This window comes from Phragmites australis, chromosome 20 (assembly GCF_958298935.1).
Source record: "Phragmites australis chromosome 20, lpPhrAust1.1, whole genome shotgun sequence".
In the NCBI taxonomy this organism is placed as follows: domain Eukaryota; kingdom Viridiplantae; phylum Streptophyta; class Magnoliopsida; order Poales; family Poaceae; genus Phragmites; species Phragmites australis.
Genome location: NC_084940.1, coordinates 2,597,866 through 2,614,700, shown reverse-complemented (window position 1 = coordinate 2,614,700; position 16,835 = coordinate 2,597,866). Strand labels below are relative to the sequence as shown.

Genomic DNA, 16,835 nt, shown 5'->3' with positions numbered 1-16,835 from the left:
GGCTGGCATCTGTAGCACATATGGAGGGGGAAAGAGATCACTGCAGAGATCCACCGGCAAGAGCGATGGCGGCCATGGCGCTCCAGACCTGCAAGAATAGCGATGGCGAAGGCAATGGATTGAAGCGGCGATGGCTCCCTCTCTCTCCCTCTTTCTCTCTCTATCTCTCTTCTCTCTCGCTCTCGGATCCGGCCCCCCTCACCGCGAGCACCCCTCCCCGGGCTATATAGCCAGCGGCTAGGGTTCCCACACGGCAAAAATGGATCAAGGCCGTTCAGATTTGGGGGAAAGGACAAGAATGGGGAGGAGATAAGCATGGGGCGCGCACGGTGGCGGCCCACCGGCCAGAAGAGAGGTGCGAGCAGCTCGGGAGAGGGGCGGCGCAGCTCGGTCGCAGCTGAGGCAGCGTGCTCGGGCGCTTCGACCCAGGGAGCAAAGAGGCAGGGGAGAAGAGGAAGGCGTGACTCAGGCGTGCAGGAGAGGCGTCGCGAGCGTGAGGAGAGAGAGGTGGTGGTCGTTCGGGCGCATGGGAGAGGATGAGGAGGTAGGGGAGAAGAGGAACAGGGGGTGGCACACCGTTAGGGCAGGTGTGGGCGATGGGATAAGGAGGGGGTGAGTTGGGCCGGGCTGCGGCCTGGCCGGGAGAGAAGAGGAGAGGGAGTCGGGCCGGCCAAAAGGCAAAAGGGGCCGACTGAGCCCCCTTCTTTTTTTTTTCTTTTTGCATATGTGTATATACACCGCGGATCGTGTATATATACAACAAAATACCATCATACATCAAGAGCTATAATTTTCATATTAAGTTTATCTTCATCCGACTTTGTATGAAAAAGTTATGAATTTTTTAAGACGAGCTGGTATCGACTATGACTGAAACTTTGTTAAGATTATTTGAGCATTTAAATAACCTCAAATTAACCAAGGAAAAATCTTGTCGAGGGCTACAATTTTTATGCAAATCTTTTCCCCATCCGACTTCATATGAAAAAGTTATGATTTTTTTTTAAGATAGGCTGTCATCCATTATCACTGTCGGTTCTAGCCATGGTCCGACAGTGATAGTTCATCAAGTATCACTATCAGTTTATATTATAAACTAGCAGTGAAACATCACTGCCGGCTCAAGCTATTACCTAGCAATGATGCCCTTCATTACTGTTGGTTCATAAGCCACATTCATTGATTCTTCCCATGTGGCTTTTGAACCTGCAGTGATACCTCATCACTGCCAGCCCATTAACAACTGATAGTGATGGGTCGGCATATAAGTCTGGTTTTGTAGTAGTGTATACAGGTTCGGACCTCCAGTTAGAGTAATATCCTACGTCTTGTGTGGATGATTATGTGTATGTATTCACTTGAGTACAGGCAATGTGGCTAACCTATTATAAGGAGTAGATCGAATCTAGTCTAACCTTGGGCTAAAATCACTGAGTTCCTCTTGCGCTAAGGTCTTGATGCCTGCCTCCAATAGCCGAGAGAAAGAAGAAGTCTTCCCCTGAGGGTCTGGGTATAGGGGTGATATACCGTCTTCTATCTAGTCATAGGCGATACGAAGTTCTTTTTCTTATTGTCCAAGTAGATATATATGTCCTGGATATTAGTCTTCTAAAGTTAGTTAAACAATCGATGTCTTTCTAGTATACATCTTCTGGATTCTGAGCGTATCATGTACCACAGATTCGGTTCCATAATATCCAAGGTTGTTAAGTATGCTCACGGCATACTCCGTCTGTATATGATATACTTCTTATGCGTTTATACTCCATAGTTAGATATTCGACAAGTATAATATGATGTCCAAATTTGTTCATGTTCAATTATACAATGGACAGAACATCTTTAAATTTGAGTTTAAGATATTTTCCTATGCATTTTAAATTATTTCAGCCGATTTATTAATACAACTATTATTCCTTTCGCTATTTTTCTGAAATTTCAAAAAATATGTATACATACATGTATACGAATACATATACGTATACTACATATATACACATAACGGGGGACTCACATGAACAGTACTACAGTATCTTGCCCCACTAAAATTACTCTAATTCTTAACCGTTAATATATGTAATAGATTAGATAACTCTTGCTTGCCTTATTAAAAAACACAAGTCATGTGCTGTTTCTGGTGAAGTTTCTGTCCCATTCGAGTATTTCTGTCAGCGGGTAGTGGCCTCAATTTGAAATGATTTGACGGTCTTCTATTGTTTAAGCATTGAAGTATTTATTTCAAAATCTATCTGGTTTGGAAAGTCACAACATAGTTTGTTTTTCATATAGATCTTTTTTTATAACAGTTGTGTTAATTTGACCAAACAGACAAGAAATTTGCTCTCGATTGCCATCGCTGATCGTTACTGCAACTAGCGGCTTGCTGCATGCCTTGCTGATCAACAACGCCAATTTGGTGGCTGCAAAAAAAAAACGCCAATTTGGTGGTTTCAGGAAATCAGGATCGGAAACTGGGACGTGGCTACAGCGACGCATACATGTCCAAAAGATAAAGTCCATTTCACTTCTCTCAACTCTGGCCCCAGTTAAATTTTCCGTCCTCAACCCAAAAAACAAGATATTGTACACCATCAACTATAAAAAAAAACTAGACATTTTACCCCACTGACTCCAAAACATGACGTTTTTTATGTTGTGTCGATGGTTGTGCTACATAGATGTTGATATGGCAGCCACTCAGCAAATTAATTAAATAGATAAAAAAAAAAAGAAAAATAAACAGGGCCAACATGTCACCCTCTAATCTCCTTTCTTCTTCCACCCCTTCTCAGCCATCTCTCACCTCTCTTCTCTTGTGTCGTCGCCGTCCTCCTTCTGATACGTCGCCATCCACCATATGGCGAAACAAGGTGACCACGTCCCTAAACCGGCCAATGCGGGAGAACGTAGATATGAGTGCGGTGAATTTTGGCATCATGTGTCGGTGAGGCGTCGAGGAGCATGGCGACCTCGATGAGGCGCCTGGAGCGCGCAAACATGCAGATGGCAGAGGGGAGAGCGCGCGGGTGGTGGAGTTCGCACTCGTCGTGGAGGTCTTGAGCAGCGCAGAGCGTGGCGAGCACGGTACCTAGATACATGTGGGAGGCGAGCGTGTTCAAGATGGTGCTGAATTCGAGCGTGGGGACTGGGGAGAGGATGTCAAGCGGGGAGGTATAGTCCGGATTGGCGAGGAGGGCGAGAAGCGCATGATGAGTAGGGAGGGAGAGGGATTGCGGTATATGCCATGATTAGCCACCGTTGCTACAGGAGGGGTCGAGTGGGCGGCCAATAGCTTGCGGGAGGAGGAGGTGGGGTTAGGGGTGGGAGGTGAAGAGGAGAGGTCGGGGAGAAAAGGCGAGGAGGAGGACAACGTAGTCTTGCGCGGCATAGCGGTGTGCACGGCTATAACGACACGACCCGAGTAGGGCGCCGCGGTGATGGTGTTGCCAATAGCGTATAGGCGCACATGCCACCTATGTGGGCCCACATGTCAATGTTCACACTAGCGAAAAATTAACCGTAGCAAAAACCGTTGTCAAGTTTGTGCCACATCAGCTATAACCACATTCAAATGAAGTTATGGGGTAAAATGTCCGGTTTTTTATAGTCAAGGATATCTAATATCTGATTTCTTCGTTGCGGGAGGAAAATCGGACTGGAACAAGAGTCGAGGGAGGTCAAATCAACCTTTTCAAAATCCAAACAGCACCAGAAATTTGGATGGCCTACATGCATGGACCAAACAAACTGCTGCAGGCATGCTATTTTTTGGGCCGCTCCCACGGGCCGAGGCCGCCGACTCCATTCGGCCCATTAACACCACTCCCTGGCAACCAAGCAGCACACGCGAAAGCCCATCTTGCCTGGCTCGCCAAGCCCAGTGGGCGAAAAGACGAAACTCGAGGAAACCTGCTGTTTTCGTCCGCGCCTTTCCATTTTCGCGCACCGCTCCGCTCTCGCCCCGCGATTTCTTCAGGTTTTGCTCGCGCTCGCTGCCCTGCCTACGCGTTCTCATTCGCCCTCGCCGTCCACTCCCCCTCGCCGCCGGCATCCCACACTTCCGCCTAGCGAAACCCTAGCCGGCTGCTGCGTCCCCCTCCCGCCTCGCGCCGCCGCCGCCGCCATGGACGAGGACCGCGCCGATCCCGCGCGCCGCCCCCGCCTCCCCTCGTTGCCGGGCGGCCAGGGCCAGCCCCCGCTCTCCCGCGCCGTCGCCATGGACCTCTCCTCCCAGTTCCAACTCCGCTTCCCGCAATCCCTGTTCCTCCCGCCGGTGGCCCCGCGCCTCGGCCCCTCCGAGGCCTCCGGCTCCGGCTCGGCCTTCAGCTACTTCCAGGGTCCGCCGACGCTCGCTCCCGCGCTGGGCCGCGGCGCTGGATCGCATCTCGCTCGATCGCTCGCGCAGCCGCCGTTCTTCCCGATGGACTCGCTCGCCCCGCTCCCGTACTCCGCCGGCCCGGCAGCGGGTGCGGGGGCTGCGGTCCAGCGCTCCCCGCCGTCGCCGGGCTCCGAGCAGGGGCCGTCCGTCCTGCCGCCACGCGGGGCGGGGCATCGGCGGTCGCGGAGCGATTTTTTCGTCGGGTTCTCGCGGCCGAACCTGCCCCTGCCAGTGCCACCCACGGCGTCTGCGGCGGACGTGTACAAGCCAGTGGACGCCGCCTCCCTCGACGATCTCTTCGGCTCGTACAGGGGCATGGGTGCGCTCGGCTCCTCCGTGGATGGCGCCGAAGACCGGCACGACCACCTGCGCGGCCCGCGCGCGTGGAGCCGCGCTGACAGCAGCGAGAACGAGGCTGAGAGCTGGGCGACGGGTGGCGGCGCAAGCCATCCTCGGCATTGCCGCAGCTTGTCGGTTGACAGCATCATGGGGAGCCTCAACTTTGGAGCCCTAGGCCAGGAGTCACCGAGACTGCCGCCACTGTCTCCGGCGGCAGGTGCTGGCGGCGGCCTCTCGTGCACTGGAAATGGGCCCTCAGGCTGTGCCGCTGCACTCTTTACCACTGAGCTTGCCAATGGCGAATTCAGTGAGGCTGATAGGAAGAAGATCATGGCCAGTGATCGCCTCGCTGAGATCGCGCTGAGTGATCCTAAGAGGGTCAAGAGGTTTGAATTTATTTGGAGTGTCGGGCGGCCATGTAGGAGCGTCAGGAGTGGTTTGGTTACTGAAACTGAGCATTTCTTTTTATTGCAAAATTTCCAGGATTCTAGCTAATCGGGTGTCTGCTGCAAAGTCGAAGGAGCGCAAGGCGAAGTACATGGCGGAGCTTGAGCGTAGAGTTCAGGTGCTGCTGATGGAGACTAGTACATTATCTGCAAAAGTGGCAAAGGAACAGGTTTGTTCTCTGACGGTGATGAGCATTTTGATTTGGTTCAAGTTTTGACAATTGTAGTTACTGTTCTAGTATCTGTTTGCAGAGAGATTACGCTGCACTTAAAACTCAGAACAATGAGATCGAGATCAGGCTGCAAGCACTGGAGCAGCAAGCACAGCTGAAAGATGGTACGTTTGTTCCATTGTTTTTCAGCATTTCCTGTCCATTGTTCATTGGTTTCCTGTCTTGATGTGGATGTAACACTGGTGTAGCGTTTAGTTTTGGTTTGGTGTAGCGTTTAGTTTTGGTTTGCTTTTACCATAGCTTTGTATTTGGGGTTGTAAGCATGTTTAATTCTAATTTCTCTTAATGCAATCGATACGCGTATTCTTGAAAGTAAATTCCTGTGTTGCAATAGAAATCAGTTACGTCTCAGGATATGAGTCAGTAAAATTCATGCATGCTGGGATTTATTTCAATACCACAATAGTTTTTTTTTTCTTTTTGGACTTGCAGGTGGCCATGTGCAGCTTGGCGCGCATATTGTTTTTTTTTTAAAAATGTTGTACATTTTTTCTGGATTTATATGTGTGTTGCTTCTATGTGACAAACGTTCGTCTGGTTTCTATTCTTATAGCATTTCCCTGAAATATATTTCATAGGCTTCAGAATATAGTGATTATTTTCATCACGGTTGGCTTTTTATTTAAAAAAGATGTGTCATTTGCATCGAGCTTCACGAAGTATTTCTTGATGGCTTGAACTATCAAGTTTGACTTTTTTAATTCTACGATAACTTCTACACTCTGAAGTGCACTGTGGGAGAGAATTTATATTAGCTGGTCAATATATGATGAATGCAGAAGAGTCAAAATATAGGCATCAATTATGTAGTTCAGTAAACCATTGTGAGCAGCTCGTGATTGGAAATCACACTGAATGCATTTCTTTTGATTTTTTAATGCCAATGCAGCATTTGCCAACTTGGCACATGTTTTACCTCATCATATTGTTCTCTTGTTGATTGTATAGTAGATTCTCTCTATTCACTGATATGGCATGAGAATTTTCCATTGATCTGCTGCAATTTTTTGTGACTCATGTATGATTTGTTAATTTTTTGTCAAATGCACGGGAGAGCTACATATCTTGGTATTAAGCAGAAAAAAACGGTTTTAAGAAGTACACAACGCCCCATGCAAGACAGCAGATGAAAAAGTAAGAAAAACTAAGGAATAGGATATATTACAAAGAAACTAAACAACAGGAATGACCGAAGCATAACTAATTAGATGATGGAACCAAAACTACTGAGCCGATCCATCAGAATGGAGAGGTGTTTTGCCCCAGCGATGCACCAACGATCAATATCCTCCCGAATGAGGGTCATCAAGAATCTGATGTGATGCGATGATTGTTGAAGACAATATCATTACGCGATAACCATAACCTCCAACTGGTTGGTAAAACTAGAGAGTTTAGGCCTCTCTGATACTCCTTGGCCACGCGCCGCCCAGCCACCAATCCAGCAGGGAAGTTGTTCCCGTAGGAGCTTGTATTCCAAAAGTTTGCCACCAAATCTCCCTGACTAAGGTACAATGAAGGAGCAGGTGGTCATTGGTTTCCGCTAGCTGAGCGCAATGCGTACACAAGTCTACCATGTCGCTTCCTTCGGTCCGCCGTCCAAAGCCTCCTGTGTAACCCAAGCCAACCGAAGAATTTCACCTTCGCTGAAGCCCAAGACCTCCACACCAACTCGATAGCAAAGTGATGAAGGCACAATTCAAACTACTAAGCCCTCTTCGGTCCCAAGATCGAAAGCACATAAGGCAAGGGCGATGTCCTTTCCAATGATAGGCCAAGCTGCTCGATAGAACTCCGTTGTAAACCCGTCAAGCCCAGGGGCTTTGTTACGTGGCAAGTTCTAACAACCTCCCAGATTTCATAGCTACAGAAAGGCGTGTCTAGCAATTGTGGGTCCACTGGTGAAATGCCAACCGCATGGGGATCAATGGAGAATTCCTTGGAAGGAGTGGCGCCGAGAACTGAACTGAACTGATTAAATAGCATTTCCTCCATGTCCGAATGGGAGGAGATTGGGCCGTCTATCGTGGAAAGAGAGTTAATTGAGTTTTTACGCGTGCGGAACTTGGCAAAGGAGTGAAAACAACCTCGTGTCAGCATCATCATCCCGAAGCCACGCTACTCGGGAACGACTATGCGTAATTGTGCGCTCCAAGGAGGCCAATCCTAAGCAAAGGATTTTTAGGCGCTTGCGGAGGAAATACTCCGGAGGTGAGAGAGCACGGCCCTCCTGAGCCGACTCAAGCCGAATAATGATCTCGCAAGCTATTAGAAGGTACTCCTTAATGTTACCAATATTCAAATTGTGCCAACGCTGGAGTTCCTTAGCGGTGCGGCCAAGTAAAATGTGCAGCCTGATGAGGGGGGGGGGGGTTAGCTAGCTCGTCAGGCCTTAGAACCCACCCTTTCGCAACCACTTGATGGAACCCAGACATTTTGGTCCAGAATGCCTCGAAGTGGAAGCGTCGACGCCTTTGTGAGTGCACCACAGTAGAGAGCAAAAGGGGCAGTGATTGGAGCAATCGGAGGACAACGCCTGGAGGAAACATTCGGGGAATGCCTCATCCCATTTCGAGGAGACCAGCGCTCTATCAAGTCGCACAAGCGTGGGGAGGATTCTCTCATTTGACCAAGTGTAACGCCTCCCGAACAGATGCAAGTCTTTCAATTCTTGTTCGGTCATGAATTAGCAAAACCTCGTAATGGATCGCCTATTTATGTTGGCGTTATTCTTATCGACGGCAGACACTATCATTTTGAAGTCGTCGATGATGAGCCATGGCACCGGTAGGGACGCACGGACCTCAGCCAGCTCAGCAAGGAAAGCATCCTTAGGGTTCTCGTCATTTGGACCATAGACAGCCGTTAAGAAGAAGTTTCCCTCCTCAAACGAAGATATCTTGATAGTAACCGAGAATTGGAGCACTTGGACAGGCGTTAAAGAGAGTGGGTGACGACAGGCAACAGCAACGCCACCTCTAATGTCGGAGGCAGGCAAGAAGGAATACCCAGAGACAGCAAGTCTGCACATTTCATTGATCATAGAAGGATTGAGTACATTGAGCTTTGTTTCTTGCAAGCAGACAACTGAAGCGTTATGATCTGCTACTAGCGAGCGAACAACATGTTGGCATGCCTCGCAATTAAGCCCACAGATGTTCCAATTCAAGATGTTGTAGTTATTCATGTGAAGTGGTAACAACAGCGCGTGCAATGACAACGGTCAGATCCATAGCCAGTCAAACCACAGCCTTTGAAGCTAATTGATCCCCGGTCGTTAGAACCAGACCGGGGAACAGCTCCTGTAATGCTTAGAGATGTTGATCAGAGAGGGGTTGCTCGAACAAATGAATGTATGCCTAATGCAATTGCGGTGAAACCTCCTAGCCATCCTTGAGCAGACCAAGGCGACGCATTAGTAGCACCTCCACATGTTTCGAAGGCCGAACCGCAGAGATGCTGGACTTCCGTGCCAAGCGGTAGCTCCTCCTAAGGACGAGCTCTGACAAGGGCGCTCGAGAATTCCGACATAGTGGCATAGCAAGAGGGGTGGGGATCTCCCTGGTGAGCCACCGCAGAAATGTATGCACTGGTGAGGCATTAGGACGGATCGCCGCTGCAGGCGAAACGTCATTGTTGTTTGCGAGCTCGGAGTTCGTAGGTTGACAACGAGGTTGGAGTCTCCTGTTGGTCAGCCGACAACATGCACACCTTCGAGAATGACTCCCAGAGCAGGATGTGGGACAGGTGGTACTTGAAGGCACTGCAGGCCGTCCACCACGGCCCAAGGCTGAAGAACCATAGATAGAGCGGTTCGAAGAAGGCGTGGATCCTAGAGACCCGGCCACTGCACCCCTGGAGGTCGAACCCTGGACAGAGCGGCCCGAAGAAGGCACCAATCCTAGAGACCGGGCCACTACGCCCCCGGAGGCCGAGGCAAGTGGCATCAGCTGCTCAACCAGACGCTCATGGGAATTAAAGAGATGCATGCGCCTTGAGTAGACCAATGAAATATGACGAGAGATCACAGGTGTCGGAGGGTGAACTCCTGTCGCAGGGATCCCGAGAGACCCCTTTTTAGAGATTCGGCCGGGGGAATGATCCTGGATAAGCTTGTTGGGGAAATAAGCGGGAACGGAAACAAATGCGATGGCTGGTGGGAGACGATCGCCCTAATGCGAGAAAAGTGGGTGCACCGGGGTTTAGACAAGTTCGGGCCGCACGGAGGCGTAACACCCTACTCCTGTATGAGCGCTATATTTATCCTTGAAGGGAATTCTTCAAGGATGTATCTGGTTCTAAGGGGAGAACTATTTACAAAGAGCTTGAGGCTCTCGTGTTCTAGCTTGACTTGAGCTGGTTCGAGTGTCTGTCGGTCTGTCTTCGGTCTGGTTCGTCGGGGGATCGTCCTTTAGTGTTCTCCATCCTTTCCTTTTATAGGCGCGCCGACCTCAACATACCCTGAATGGGAAAGAGGGGATGCGAATGCCAAGATGCCACGGAGAAAGGCGTAATCACTTCGTCTTGACGAAGTGACAGGGGCGGTGGAGAAATGCGGCGCGCATCCGACCACTCGCCACTGTGGAAGCCCTCGGGCGCCATAAAGGGGGCCCACCGGGCAACCTCAGAGGTGCCCGGTGCGCCCACCCTGTCTTGTTCTTCTGCCAGGGCAGGGTGGCAGGCGGAGCGCTTCGATTCTGGCAACGTTATCCCGAGGCACCCGGATGAAACTGCATTTAATGGACCCACGCCCCCCTGCCAGTGCACGGCAGGGTCTGACACTGGGGCGTGGGCAGCTGAGAATGTCAGGATGTCAGGATGTCAGGCCGCGCGTGCCTATTAAATGCAGCATTGGGCCTTTGACTGGATGACACCCTGACGATGGGACCCTTCGGGTCGTCGAATGATCTTGCGCGAACCTTCGGGGAACCGAGTCCTTCGGTGGGACCTTCGGGGCACCGAGTCCTCGGGGGCTGCCACGTGCAGCCCCGAGCACTCTCTCCCGAGCACTTGGTGGGACCTTCGGGGCACCGAGTCCTCGGGGGCTGCCACGTGCAGCCCCGAGCACTCTCTCCCGAGCACTTTGTGGGACCTTCGGGGCACCGAGTCCTCGGGGGCTGCCACGTGCAGCCCCGAGCACTCTCTCCCGAGCACTTGGTGGGACCTTCGGGGCACCGAGTCCTCGGGGGCCGCCACGTGCAGCCCCGAGCACTCTCTCCCGAGTACTTCGGGAGGATCTTCGGGGAACCGAGTCCTCGGGGGCTGCCACGTGCAGCCCCGAGCACTCTCTCCCGAGCACTTCCTTCCCGGTATTTGGGCTCTGCGGATCATCGGGGAACTAGGGTGCTCGGGAACCAGAGACGGCGGCCCCGAGCACCTTCTCCCGGGACTTAGCTTCTTCTTACCTTGCAGGGTGGGGACATGTGGCGGATGGTCGGCCTGGTTTCGGGACTTAGGGACCCCTGGTTCTGAATACACCGACAACAGGCGTCGCCCAGACAGATAGAGCATGGAAAGGCAAAACCTTGTCACATGCATAGCATGGATGAGCGAAATACGAAGCAGCGGGGGCTCGGGCATAGCATGGGTGAGTGGATTCCGAGCCAGCGTTGTCAAGGGCAAGAATCCGGGCTTAGCATTCCAGTGTCATAGGGTCAAAGGCCCTAGGCGGATACTCATCACGGGGAACAACAGAAGAATCGACAGGGTCCCGCACCCCTGACAGCGGTAACACACCAACATCATTCGTTGGTGTCACCTTGGAAGGCGTGAAACACATGAACCCGAAGGAGATGTGCACGGTGGTCAACGGAGGCGGCGGTACGTCAGCAGCCCAACGGACCCCATGTGAACAAACGCCGGCCAACGAAGCACCGCTGCCCACTGTAGGAGGCAGCGGAAGGTAAACGATCTGTGTCCCATGAGGAAGGCCCAAGCGGCCCCTGCCGTTGGATAGATGCTTGGCGAACTCGCCCTCCTCATCCTTGGAGGGGATATAGCTGTCGTTGCTGGACGACGATGGTGCACGGAATTCTGCCAAAGAGATGAGGCGGATGGCAGCATTGAATTTGAGGGTCCTCGTCTCCATGATGTAGGGAGGGAAGTTGCCGAAGAGGTGATGCATGTCTTGGTCATCATATCGAATGGTGTTGCCCAACTCCGTCACCTCCATGACAACATTGCTCGGAATGTTTTGTGGCATGTCGCACCAAGCAACTGCGCGGAGGACCGAAAAATCCATCTGCTCTGACGGGGTAAGGTCATCCTCCAAACGCTCGATCCAACAGTGGTGGCCAAGAAGATGTTGGACCATGGAGACCGACCATGTGTGTGGCGGAACCCCACACAAGGCAAGCACCACTCGATAAGGAAGGACATCGGGGGATGCGTAAGCCAGCCTAGTCCATGGCCGGAAGAACCATAACACCCCCGCATGTAGAGGCTTCCCGCTGGCGACAAGAATAACGTCCCACGCAGCTTGAGATTTGAAAGATATTAGGAAATTTTCGGGGTAGAAATCGACGACCTTGAACTCGTCCATCGGCACACCAAGGCATCCAGAGATGGTGATGGAGAGTTCATGCGAAGGAATCACCTACCTAGCACAACTGGCATACGCAAGAAGTGACAACCAGAGGCAGCACTCCTCCACGGCGAAGGCGTCCGTCCAGGGGACAATGCAGCGAGGAGGAGCCAAAACATGATGCAGGATAGCATCCACCTGGATGAGGGGCTGAGTTGAGGGCTCGCCAATGGCATGTTGCAGTAGATCCCGCGACGAGGAGGGCATGGGTGCCGTAGGCGAGCGAGGTGGGGTAGGCCCGTCTGCCTCAGACCCAATGAGGGTAGAACCCGCGAGGGAGCGCTGCTTGCCAGACCCGGTGGAGTGTAGAGGCATCGAGTTCTCCACCGTCAAACTAACCAACGTGGAGCCAATAGAAGAAACCTGCACGATCTGACGACGACAACCAAAATTCCCAGATCCAGAGAATGAAGGCTGCGGACGTTTGCAACTCCTGGCATGATGACGAAAGCCTTTAAAATGGAACACCTTGGGGGGAGGTGACAATCCGCCCGTCGGTGCGTCCAGGATAAGCAATTGAGGCAGCGACCATCTAGAATCCAGGCAAGTTACGCTTGGGTAGAGGAGCAGTCCTGGGTCTGCGGCCATCTGTCGGGACCCGTCGACGGCGGCGACCTACCACCAAGGTCCAGCCATCATCCTCGGACTCGGCCGGCAGCGGACGAGGAGCCACAACTGACCTAGCCATCCTGGCATCGAGCGTGAAGGCAGAGGGAGGAGCCCGGCCAGGAGACAAGCGGTGGGGAATATCTTCAAGGTTGGTGGCCTTTCCTTTGGACACCACCGGCAGCCGCTCACCCCTAGCAGGCGGCGTGGTGTAACACGGTGGCATCGAAGGAGACCGCTCGACTGAGGAAACGAATGCAGGGTGTCATGGAGCCAGCGTAGAACCTTTGTCTGTCCAGAGGACACAGCACTAGGGAAGAAGGGCGCGCGAGCGGAGAAAAGGGGGAGAGCGCACTGGGGTTTGGCCCGGAGGAGAGGTGTTTGTGGCCATGGCCGGAGGCAGCTGGGTGGACGTCGAGCTCAGAGTGAGCGACGGCGAAGACGAGGGGGGAAGTGCTCTCCATCCGGACGTGCTCTCATTCTCGTCGATGTTCTAATAGACTTCTTTCTCTCAATTTGTTAATTTGAATAATTGAATGTAGAGTATCGATGTTTTAATAAAATAACTTTGAATATTGATATTTTGACCTGCAACTTGAGTTATGCCTATTTTCAGGATTCATGTGCCAGGATCGCACCGTTATATTTTTACTGGGCTTGATGCACCTTATTTTGCCATGTTTCATTGCAATTTTGTTTCTTTAGCTTATTCAATTACTGATTTATCTTTCATATATCATTATTCTGTATCCAGCTCTGAATGAAGCACTGAGTGCGGAACTGCAGCGCCTGAAACATGCTGCTGGTGAGACTAGTGATCCTCGTGCGCCCAAGGGTTCAAACCAACATATGAGCCACCAGATGATTCAGCAGCAGCTGCTGCAACTACAGAAGCAGACATCAGAGCTCCAGCAGGCTCAGCAGCAGCAGCCACAAGAATAAGAGCAGTTTAGGGCTCAGCAGCAGCAGTGGAACCATTGGAATGATCTCAAAGAAGACATTTTTGAAGGAAAACTTCATGTTACAAATTCAAGCAGGGACGACAAATGTCCCAGATAATTCGTCGCTTAGTTTTAGGACAGCAATGGTTGGATAATCCGTCTTTTGTTTTTTTCTGCCGAAGTTATTTTTTTGGATGTTGGTTATACCTGGGTGGATTTTGTATTGTACAAACTGCCTGTTCTCTACTGTAGCTTATTCTAGAATTATTAAAATTCTTTTTAGCTACATTTGCTCTTCGTGTTTAAAGTGGGTAATTTGAAGGAAATGAGTTTAGTTAGTTAAGAGTGTGGATGCATGTCTAGATTATCCAGGTTCAAATTATTTTCGACGCGAATTTGAATGTCTATTTCTTCTTATTTATAATGTCACTAGATCTTCCTAGATCCATCGAGTTTTTTTTTTTTTAAGTGGGTAATTCGAGGGCAACATTTAGTACAACATTTTCTGTAGACGTGCTAATTCTTGTAGCTTATATCCATACTTGTTCGATTAGCGGTTTTGAGGGATTCATAATAGTTTTGATGATTCATCGATACATAATAGTTTTGATATAAGCTAATTCTTGTAGCTTATATCTATATTCTGCAGAATTGCTATGGATCTTTTTGCACAGCGTTGCAACTTGGGGCTAGTATTTACTGTGGGGGGGGGGGGGGGTTTCGAAAAAGGGGTAGAAGTTCTGCCATTCATTAAAGAAGGAAAAGAGTTTTACAACAAGTTTAAACGCTAAAAGACAGACGTCGATCAGCAACAACTAGAAAAATGAAAGTATAAGGCGATTATAAAAGCACTGGTTGACACCCATATGAACATCTTCTGTGGGTTTTTAGGTTCTGTCTCTGAAGCAGGGTTGAGTTCAGGCTTCAGTTTCTGTGTTACAGCTTTGCTGCCATCAGAAAGTTTGCTGCACGTTTTGTATGTGCAAGAGTGAGCTTCTGCTTATTTTCAACTATACTGCAAAATAGTGGCACTGATCATCTTACCGAAACTTTTTACCAAAGGGGGAAAAAGGGAGAATATGTATCTAAGATAAAGAAAGGTAGCTAGGATATGTGGTCCTTCTGCCTGGATATACTGAAGTGAAAAGGCTCGAAAGATTTGTTTCTGGTCCAACTCTATGAAGTGGCAAGTTCAGGTTCAAGGTGATTACCAGCAAAAGGAAGTTTAACTTGAACTTGCTGTTCTTTTGAACAAAACTGCTTTTATTTACTTGCCATGTTCATCCAAAAGAGCCATTTGCAAACAAAATCTAGTTGATTCCTGCACTTGTAATGTACAAAGCATCGTGCCACAGAACACACAAGAGAGCTCCAAACATCTAGTGGTTCATGAGCACAAACATGGCGGAGCAGCCAAGCAGATACCTAGGATTCTATGCAAACTAGCGCAAGCACCACGTAACCACTTAGGGAGAGAACACTGGTAGGCTAGCTACTCCATGATCAGTCGCCAGAGGAAGTCTCAGGCAGCTCGTGCTCCTGCTCCTGCCTCCGGCAGCTCGGCCTCGGCCGCCGTCTTGGACAGGTTCTCGCGCAGCGCGAGGTTTTCGCGGCGGAGCGAGCTGGCCTTCTCCCGGAGCCTCTCGTTCTCTGCGATGATGCACCGGTTCTCCAGGTAGAGCTTCAGGTTCACCATCTCCATGGTCTCTGCTCCGGCTCTCCTCCTCAGCCTCAACCTGTGTATGCATGCCATCACCAACAAGAGCTCAAGAATGCACCAAAAAGACTAGCAGTGGCAGAAGACGACGATCGCTGCAGCTTCTGCTGATGCTGCCACTGAAACAGAACAAGTTTGCATGCTAGTTACCTGTTCCTCCTGATACTGACTGGGACATGAGGCTTCTTCTGCTGCTTGAGGACAAGGAAAAATGGCTGTTTCTTGCCGTTCCAGGAGCCGGAGCACATGCTGCTGGATGGCGTATGCTTTCTGGAGCTAAGGACTTTGAGATAAAGTGTTTAAGGGTAACGCTATATAGAAAGATGGATCTCATCTCTCATCTCATGGGTGCCGTACATGGATCGTGGTGGTAGCTTTAGGTCTTTGTTTGGTGGTGCATGCACGCATTGACGTGACACCATGTGAGTTGAGGGGATGGAGGCAGGGAGCTTCTCCATCATGGTGCATGGACTATGGTATTTGGTATGGGCCAATGGATCTTCCAGGCATTAATCATTCTCTAGCATATTTCATCGAAAAGATGAAGTGCGTGGAGAAATTGAGTATCTCTGACGAGTGAGACAGCAAGATCTTTTGACAGGGGTGGGATGGAGAGCAGAAGATTACAAATGAAGGGAATCATTTGAGTTCAGTAGGAGGTTCATTCCCAGGATTAAAATTGGTTGAGTACTTGTGCTCTCTCTCTCTCTCTCTCTATGTTATCTCTGTTATCTTATTGACACTACACTTCATGTACGTCAAAGCAAATGGCTGAGCCTGAGCTGCTGGGGTGCTTGCATGATGAAGATTTAGAGCTCTCTTTGTACTCGATGCAAGAGCAAGGGCACAAGAAGTCAAATTTGCTTTCGAGCATCTCACTCTTTTTGCTCGTGCAGTTTCTTCACCCAAATGATACCTCGGCGCCTTTTTCACCACCCCTCTCTCTGTACAAACGTGCTACATGCCGTCTGCGTTCAGAACTCTCATTGCACTACTCCAAGACAAACAGGTGTGCACATCAGCCTACTGGGAATTGAATTCCATCCGTTGAGATCTGCTGCAGCTGCTGCAAGCCTGAAAGTGATCGGCCACCACAGTTTCTGACAACTTGGGAGGCCAAGTTTCCATGAGAGAGGCCCTTCGTTGCACGCCATTTTCGCTCACAGAGACCAGGGACACCAAGTAGCCATTCATCCCCGTCACAGACCATCATGGACGAGAGAATCTCTTGAGAAAAAATTGGAGCCGGGAAGACACTTTGGGCCACTGCCTCCGGCTTTGGCCAAAAGTTGCACTCATTACTCACACACGGTGCTCTTGATCAACAGCACCTATGCTCTGGATCTGCGCCGTCCGATGCAGTTCCACCACTCACCGATGCGTGACACGTGTCCCGGCATTCGCATTCTGAGTCCTATGTCCACTCATTTGATCCATATCTGCGCGAGTGGAGGTTTCATTCTGATGCTTGACCTCCCTGCACATTGACAAAAGCACCATTGTCCATTGATCATTGCTGCAACTTTGGCCATTGACGCTGGGCCCTGCATAAACCTGGTTCACCAGAGCTGAGTGTTGCCGATGACAATGCG

At 50.4% G+C, this 16,835-nt stretch overlaps 2 protein-coding genes across 2 annotated transcripts; one reads left to right on the top strand and one right to left on the bottom strand.

The window, feature by feature from the left end:
• Positions 1-4,216: 4,216 nt before the first annotated feature.
• Positions 4,217-13,527, top strand: LOC133902139 (bZIP transcription factor 29-like). The gene is made up of 4 exons (XM_062343732.1): positions 4,217-5,103; positions 5,201-5,333; positions 5,416-5,500; positions 13,340-13,527. Exons 1-4 carry the CDS (start codon positions 4,217-4,219, stop codon positions 13,525-13,527), a joined length of 1,293 nt encoding a protein of 430 aa, XP_062199716.1.
• Positions 13,528-14,777: 1,250 nt separating this feature from the next.
• Positions 14,778-15,922, bottom strand: LOC133901902 (protein LITTLE ZIPPER 1-like). The gene is made up of 2 exons (XM_062343437.1): positions 15,394-15,922; positions 14,778-15,262 (listed from the first exon to the last, which is right to left on the bottom strand). The coding sequence occupies exons 1-2, from the start codon at positions 15,489-15,491 to the stop codon at positions 15,049-15,051; spliced, it is 312 nt and encodes a 103-aa protein (XP_062199421.1). The 5' UTR covers positions 15,492-15,922; the 3' UTR covers positions 14,778-15,048.
• Positions 15,923-16,835: the final 913 nt, after the last annotated feature.